The sequence below is a fragment of the Camelina sativa genome, chromosome 20, assembly GCF_000633955.1.
Source record: "Camelina sativa cultivar DH55 chromosome 20, Cs, whole genome shotgun sequence".
Taxonomy (NCBI): Eukaryota; Viridiplantae; Streptophyta; class Magnoliopsida; order Brassicales; family Brassicaceae; genus Camelina; species Camelina sativa.
This window is the reverse complement of record NC_025704.1, coordinates 21,613,572-21,622,058: the sequence shown is the minus strand read 5'-3', so window position 1 is coordinate 21,622,058 and position 8,487 is coordinate 21,613,572. Positions and strand designations below refer to the sequence as shown.

Here is an 8,487-nt window from a genome sequence, read left to right as displayed (position 1 = left end):
ATGGTATTGTACGGGAATGAGTTTAGAAGGTTCTTGACATTGATCAAATTGATGAGTCCCATCGATGATGGCTTAATGGAGGATGTTGGGAATTTTTGATGAAACAAATGCCAACGGAGAAGTACATGGTGGTTCGATTTAGATTTGTCTGCTAAGCATATGGATTATGGTTTGGATGATCATGGCATTACTTTAAAAAGAAAAGGTGTTTCTGCGTTTTCAAACATTTTCCACAGATGAAGTTCTTGATTTGCTTGAGGGCAAGCAAAAGCTAAGTCTGGGGATGGTTTTTAGGTGTTTTTAGCCATGACATAAGTCTTATCTATAGACTATTTTTGGTGTTTTTAGAGTATTTTTGAGTCTTTATTGGATTTAGTACGGATAAGATCATAATGGAGCTAAATAGGAGGATTTGGAGCACATTCAAGCATTAAGGCCAAGCTGTGAAGTTGGGAGACAAATTTAGAAGTATGCATCGGTCGATGCAAGTGATGGTGTCGATCGATGCATCATCCAACAGAAGAATTGGAAGTTTTCTCACAAGTTTTCAAAATTTACAAAGTTGCCCCAAAGTTTTCCATATTTGCATCATTGGTTCCTGGACGTTTTTAGGAATATAAATAGGATTTTTGGTCATTGTTTTAGACCTAAACTTTATTTTTCCCTGCAACTTTTGAGAGAAAACCCTGAGAGATTTAGAGAGCTTTTGGAGAGAAGAATCAAGACTCCTTCAGATAAGATTCAGAACTTCTTTACTTCTTCTTTATTCTCTTTCTTAATGCAATTTATCCAGAAGATGTTTTGCTTTTCATTGATTATGTCTGAGTAGATCTGCTTGTTAGGTTTAGAGTTTCTCATTAGGGATTTCATGGTTTATTAGATCTCTTATTATTTAGGATTATCTTTCTTGTTCTTCACCATAGGTTATTTTTAATGCTAGATCTTTGATTAGTCATCTGGATTTAGATCTTAGGATTATTGATTGATATGAGAATATAATTGATTTTCCTGATAAAAACCTTTGGTGAACAAAATAACTTTTTGCAAAGAGATTTGAATTAGTGATTTTGTGAACTTATCTATACTTGATTTTATTGCTGGTTTTAACTTAAATTTTGCAAAGAGATTTGGATTTTCGGGTTTTGAAAATTAGATAATATTTGCAGTGATAACTGATTTATTTTACAATTGTGTTTAGAGTTCAAGAACGGTGCTTAATTTTGAATCCTGCTTGCTTAATTAATTGATATGATTTTCCATGATTTCCTCAGAATTTCCCTAGACCTAGTGCTTTTAATTCCTGAATTTACAACACTTTTTAATTCTGTTTCTGAATTGTTTTTAAGTTAATATTTTGATTAGCATAATTAAAAGATTATTAAATTTATTGTGTGAATCTAGAGTCCTTGTGGATTCGATCCCTAAGTACTACAATTGATCTCTTAATTTGAGAGAGTAGCTCTAGGGTAAATTTGAGCATACAGCTCCAGTGAAACTCAGATTCTTGTTTTGAAAATGGTTATATTGAAATGTTTTAATAGAATATACTTGTGGGATTTCATTGTCATTTAAATAAGAACTTTATTAGTGTGATAGAGTTTTTATACATTAAAAATAAAATATATTTATATGTCAAACTACTAAAAATAGTTTAATATATTTAAATCTCTATATATTTCAGTTAGTATATAACCTCATATTCAAAAATTTGGCTTAGAAGTTTGGATGGTTTAAAACAAAATTACAACGTTCTCCATTTAAACAAAATATCTTTACTTGTGTTAAATTTGTCATTATAATTTAAAAAACAATAATTGAAAAGAGAAATTTAACGCTCATAGTATATTTATTTACTAAGAAAATAAACTCTTTCTCATTATTTATTTTATTTTTGTAATATGTTATGATAGTTAGGTTGGGTTTTCAATTACATATAAATAGCTTATGTAGCTTTGTGTTTATAATATCAAATACAAAACACACTTCATTACATTATTTTCATATAAGAAATAATTGTCAGTAAATTTCACGTATAAGCACATATCACTAAATTTACCTCTCAGATTGCTATGCTATTCATTGTTGTAGCCTTGGTTTGCGCCTTTGTTCCTGTATTTTCAGTCGACGAATCTGAAGCAAAATCATTATGGGATACTTGTCTTGCTAAAATTTCTCCTCATTGTGCCTTGAATACAATCACTGTTGTTTTTGGAAATGCAACCATCAATGATTCTTGCTGCCACGATCATGTTCATGAAGGAAAAGTGTGTCACGATACTCTCATTAAATATATTGCTGACAAACCAGACCTACTTGCCCGTGAAACACTATATTTGAAGAGGACGGACGAATTGTGGAATCATTGCGTTGCAATCTCAAAAACTGCTTAAATTATTTTGATTAAAAATTGATAGTTTTTCTGTAACACTTGTTTTATCCGAAATATCCACTTCAGTACTTTTACAAAAAATAAAGCAAAGTAAATCTTTTTCAAGATATGTAACACAACTTTGAATTTCTAACAAAAAAAAAATTATCTCATATGAATTTTAATCTAAAAATCAGATATTAATAGGACATATATTTTTGTTTACTAAATTCAATTTCTATATACATAAATATCCTAAATTTTGTGACACCTCAGTTTTAGGGACATGTGGAGATGTTTAAAAAAATAGACCTGGCCACCTATATCACCAAAGTGCACTTATCTTTTTGGTCAAAGGTACTGAGACTCTGAGAGTACTCTGCAGTTAAACATGCTTATGCTGGAGTACTCACTAGATGGTGACCTACCATGAAGTGACTGTCAGAACTGTGCGAGTGAGGACAAAACAAAGGGAAAGATCAGGTATTAATTTTTAGGGACAGTAACAAGTCTTTAAAACCTCCCGGACGTAGCAAACCAACCGTCATACATAGATGGGCTCACGGGCCTAGTAAGAAGCATGATACCCATTAAGAAAGGTGGGATCATGGACAGAGACTGGATATGGGGACCACTAAAGGTGGCGGTCGGGGCGTTACAAAATTACAACAACTAGTTTCCTACTTTTCATTCTAAATAATGACATATTTTTTGGTCAATCTCAAGAGACTGATAAATATAGATTTTTTATCTCTATGCTTAAGCTCCAATTCCTCTAATAAAAAAAATAACAAAAATTGATTAGCAAAGTGAAAAGAAATTTCAATTTTAATTTCGAAACTGAACCAGAAACTTAAAGAGGTTTGAAACATTCAAATAAATTGTAGTCTGAATCATGTTAAAACAATATTTGTATATTATAATTTTAACCATAGACTATTAGGGCTAAAATTTGATTAGTGTCCTTACCCACAAGTGGATTAGGATAACAATGAAAATATGGTCCACATAACCATTAACCTCACTCACATTTAATTTGTTTTTTTTGCCATGATTTCAATCTATATATCTATATTTTTATTTCTTAATATAGTTTTCAAATTTTGTTTCTATTCTCTTTTAATAAGGGATCCTTTAATTATTGTTTTACATCTATTTTGAAACAACCCAGCCTTTTTTAATAATAATAATAATATAATTAAATACCCCATAATATTTAATTACAATCCAACCAATAACCAACAATAATCCAACATTCACAGCGGAAGACATATCAAACCAACTCCAATATATTAAAATACAATACCAATCATAACCAATATAAACTAGTAACAAAGAATGCTTCTAAACAAGATTCTAACATAAATGACATGACCAACAACACACAATCGAGACCCTAGATCATTCTCCTCCTCATCGCACTGATTCCACGCTACATATTACCTGCACCACAAACACAATGAGATGCGTGAGTATTACCAGAAATACCCAGTGAGACGATCCTCCCATCTGCGAACTATATACACAAGCAAATCAAGAGTACAACCAAAAATAAAAACATAAAAAACCAGCCATTGAATAGAAAATCCAATAACACATTCACCACACCTACACATCATCGACATAAAACAAGTCGTACAATCCAACCGCTCAGATAAGCTCATGGTCACACACTCACCTTTACAAGCTGATTCTAACAAAAAAAAATAACAAGGAGAAACTTTCCTTGCGTCCGAAACAGTCGAGAAACGTCCTACAACAAGTCACACAACCAAAAGCAACCTTGAATCAAAATGGACAGAAACATCAGAAAAGAACAGTCTCAAAGACAAAATCCTAAAATAAAAACCAACAGTTAACTATCCAATCCCTCCTGTGAACAGCTAGCCCTTGACGTGAAAACGTTTCTCACGAAATCTCATGCGGATCAGAAACCAGAGGAGACCAAGATCTCTGTTACAATCCCTTATGGTCCCAGTTCGCGTCTGAGAAAACGTGTCTCACAAAACCTCCAATAACTCATCAAATTTATATTCAAATCCGCTTCTGAAAAAAGGAGAATGACGATAAATGGCTTGGAAATAACTCTACTAAATTTTGATATCTTTGCGTACGATTTAAGCAGTCGAACTCCTTTTCTCCTAAAACCTAACAATTCTGCTTATTTTGCCTTCACTCTAAAGTCAAGCTAACTCTCTTTATTTCTCTCTGCCACTCCCCACGACCAATTCTCCTTCTCTCTGAGCAACAGCGGCGACAAACCTCTACAACAAAAGGAGAAGAGAAGCGTCGATCTTTGTGGAGAAAATTTAGGGCCTATTTGGTTTAATATAATTAAACAAGAAATTAGCTAAACCAATAATTACCATCTTTTTGGTTAATCAATAAATCGATCAGGTTAATAAACCAACAGTGATTAAACCAAACTCACTTCAATTCCCGATATAAAAATCAAATATTCATATGTTCTGGACATGGGCATTACATACTTTAAAGAAATATTTTCTCGAGATTACAAAAAAGAAAATTTCGTAATTCTTAGTCATCGACCTATAATATATTCATTTTTACAAACTTATCAATATAAGGTTTCAAAAAATATGTTGCACATTTTATATATACAGCTTCAGTGAATCTCAGATTCTTGTTTTGAAAATTGTTATATTGAAATGTTGTAATAGAAACATACTTGTGGGATTTTGTTGTCATTTAAATAAGAACTTTATTAGTGTGATAGAGTTTTTATACATTAAAAATAAAATATATTCATATGTCAAACTACTAAAAAAAAGTTTAATATATTTAAAACTCTATATATTTCAGTTAGTATATAACCTCATATTCAAAAATTTGGCTTAGAAGTTTGGATGGTTTAAAACAAAATTACAACGTTCTCCATTTAAACAAAATATCTTTACTTGTGTTAAATTTGTCATTATAATTTAAAAAACAATAATTGAAAAGAGAAATTTAACGCTCATAGTATATTTATTTACTAAGAAAATAAACTCTTTCTCATTAATTATTTTAGTTTTGTAATATGTTATGATAGTTACGTTGGGTTTTCAATTACATATAAATAGCTTATGTAACTTTGTGTCTATAATATCAAATACAAAACACACTTCATTACATTCTTTTCATATAAGAAATAATAGTCAGTAAATTTCACGTATAAGCACATATGGCTAAATTTACCTCTCAGATTGCTATGCTATTCATTGTTGTAGCCTTGGTTTGCGCCTTTGTTCCTGTATTTTCAGTGGACGAATCTGAAGCAAAATCATTATGGGATACTTGTCTTGTTAAAATATCTCCTCATTGTGCCTTGAATACAATCGCCGTTGTTTTTGGAAATACAACCATCAATGATTCTTGCTGCCACGATCTTGTTCAAGAAGGAAAAGTGTGTCACGATACTCTCATTAAATATATTGCTGACAGACCAGCCCTAATTGCCCGTGAAACACTATATTTGAAGAGGAGGGACGAATTGTGGAATCATTGTGTTGCAATCTCAAAAAAATGCTTAAATTATTTTGATTAAAAACTTGATAGTTTTGCTGTAACACTTGTTTTATCCGAAATATACACTTCAGTACTTTTACAAAAAATAAAGCAAAGTAAATCTTTTTGAAGATATATAACACAAAAAAAAATATATATATATCTCATATGAATTTTAATCCATAAATCAGATATTAATAGGACATATATTTTTGTTTACTAAATTCAATTTCTATATATAAAAATATCTTAAATTTAGTGACACCCCAGTTTTAGGGACATGCGGAGATGTTTAAAAGAATTGATTTTGCCACTTATATCACCAAATTGCACTTATCTTTTTGGTCAAAAGTACTGAGAGTACTCTGCAGTTAAGCTTACTTATGCTGGAGTACTCACAGGATGGGTGACCTTCCGGGAAGTGACTGTCAGAACTGTGCGAGTAAGGACAAAACACAGGGAAAGATCATGTAGTAATTTTTAGGGATAGTGACAAGTCTTTAAAACCTCCCGGATGTAGCAAACCAACCGTCATACATAGATGGGCTCACAGGTCTAGTAAGAGGCATGAGGCCCATTAAGAAAGGTGGGATCATGGACAGAGACTGGACATGGGGACCATTAAGAGGTGGCAGTCCGGGCGTTACAAAATTACAACAACTAGTTTCTTATTTTTCATTCTAAATAATGACATATTATTTTGGTCAATCTTAAGAGACTGGTAAATGTAGATTCTTTTTATCTCTATGCTTAAGCTCTAATTCCTCAAATAAAAAAAATAACAAAAATTGATTAGCAAAGCGAAAAAAATTTTCAATTTTAATTTCGAAACTGAAACAGAAATTTAAAGAGGTTTGAAACATTCAAATAAACTGTAGTCTGAATCATGTTAAAACAATATTTGTATATTAGTATTTTAACCATAGACTACTAGGGCTAAAATCTGATTAGTGTCCTTACCTACAAGTGGATTAAGATGACAATGAAAATATAGTCCACATAACCATTAACCTCACTCACATTTAATTTGAATTTTTTTTTGCCATGATTTTAGTCTATATATTTATATTTTTATTTCCTAATATAGTTTTCGAATTTTGGTTCTATTCTCTTTTAATAAGGGATCCTTTAAATATTGTTTTACATCTATTTTGAAACAACCCGGCCTTTTTTTAATAATAATAATAATAATAATAATATAAGTAAATACCCCATAATATTTAATTACAGTCCAACCAATAACCAACAATAATCCAACATTCACACCGGAAGACATATCAAACCAACTCCAATATATTAAAATACAATACCAATCATAACCAATATAAACTAGTAACCAAGAATGCTTCTAATCAAGATTCTAACATAAATGTCATGACCAACAACACACAATCGAGACTCTAGATCATTCTCCTCCTCATCACACTGATTCCACGCTACACATTACCTGCACCACAAACACAATGATATGCGTGAGTATTACCAAAAATACCCAGTGAGACGATCCTCCCATCTGCAAACTATATACACAAGCAAATCAAGAGTACAACAAAAAAAAACATAAAAAACCAGCCATTGAATAGAACATCCAATAACACATTCACCACACCTACACATCATCGACATAAAACAAGTCGTACAATCCAACCGCTCAGATAAGCTCATGGTCACGCACTCACCTTTACAAGCTGATTCTAACAAAAAATATAACAAGGAGAGACTTTCCTCGCATCTGAAACAGTCCAAAAACGTCCTACAACAAGTCACACAACCAAAAGCAACCTTGAATCAAACTGGACAGAAACATCAGAAAAGAACAGTCTCAAAGACGAAATCCTAAAAGAAAAACCAACTGTTAACTATCCAATCCCTCCCTTAAACAGCTAGCCCTTGACGTGAAAACGTTTCTCACAAAATCTTGTGCCGATCAGAAACCAGAGGAGACCAAGATCTCAGTTACAATCTCTGATGGTCCCAATTCGCGTATGAGAAAACGTGTCTCACGAAACCTCCAATAACTCATAGAGTTTAAATTCAAATCCGCTTCTGCAAGAAGGAGAATGATGATAAAAGGCTTGGAAATAACTCTACTAAATTTCGATATCTTTGCGTACGATTTGAGCAGTCGAACTCTTTTTCTCCTAAAACCTAACAATTCTGCTTATTTTGCCTTCACTCTAAAGTCAAGCTAACTCTCTTTATTTCTCTCTGCCACTCCCCACGACCAAATCTCCTTCTCTCTGAGCAACAGCGGTGACAAACCTCTACAACTAAAGGAGAAGAGAAGCGTCGATCTTTGTGGAGAAAAATTAGGGTCTCTTTGGTTTAATATAATTAAACAAGAAATTAGCTAAACCAATAATTAATTAAACCATCTTTTTGGTTAATCAATAAATCGATCAGGTTAATAAACCAACAGTGATTAAACCAAACTCATTTCAATTTCCGATATAAAAATCAAATATTCATATTTTCGGGACACAGGCGTTATATATTTTAAGGAAATATTTTCTCGAGATTACAAAAAAGAAATTTTCGTAATTCTTAGTCATCGACCTGTAATATATTCATTTTTGAAATGACCCGACCCGTTTTTTTTTCTTTAAAATAAT

General features: G+C 31.9%; 2 protein-coding genes across 2 annotated transcripts in view; both read left to right on the top strand.

Moving 5' to 3' along the window:
* The window catches only part of LOC109131226, a 37,855-nt gene extending 35,465 nt beyond the window's left edge, over positions 1-2,390 (top strand). The window contains exon 3 of the mRNA XM_019241919.1: positions 2,038-2,390. Coding sequence (XP_019097464.1) covers positions 2,038-2,390 — 353 coding nt within the window. The remainder of the gene's footprint in view (positions 1-2,037) is intronic.
* LOC104771378 lies at positions 5,495-5,950 on the top strand. Its single transcript, XM_010495894.2, has one exon. It carries the CDS (start codon positions 5,553-5,555, stop codon positions 5,913-5,915), a length of 363 nt encoding a protein of 120 aa, XP_010494196.1. The 5' UTR covers positions 5,495-5,552; the 3' UTR covers positions 5,916-5,950.

Bases quoted from the DNA above. Each gene is read 5' to 3' on its own strand.
- LOC104771378 (XM_010495894.2), top strand. From the start codon at position 5,553: ATGGCTAAATTTACCTCTCAGATTGCTATGCTATTCATTGTTGTAGCC.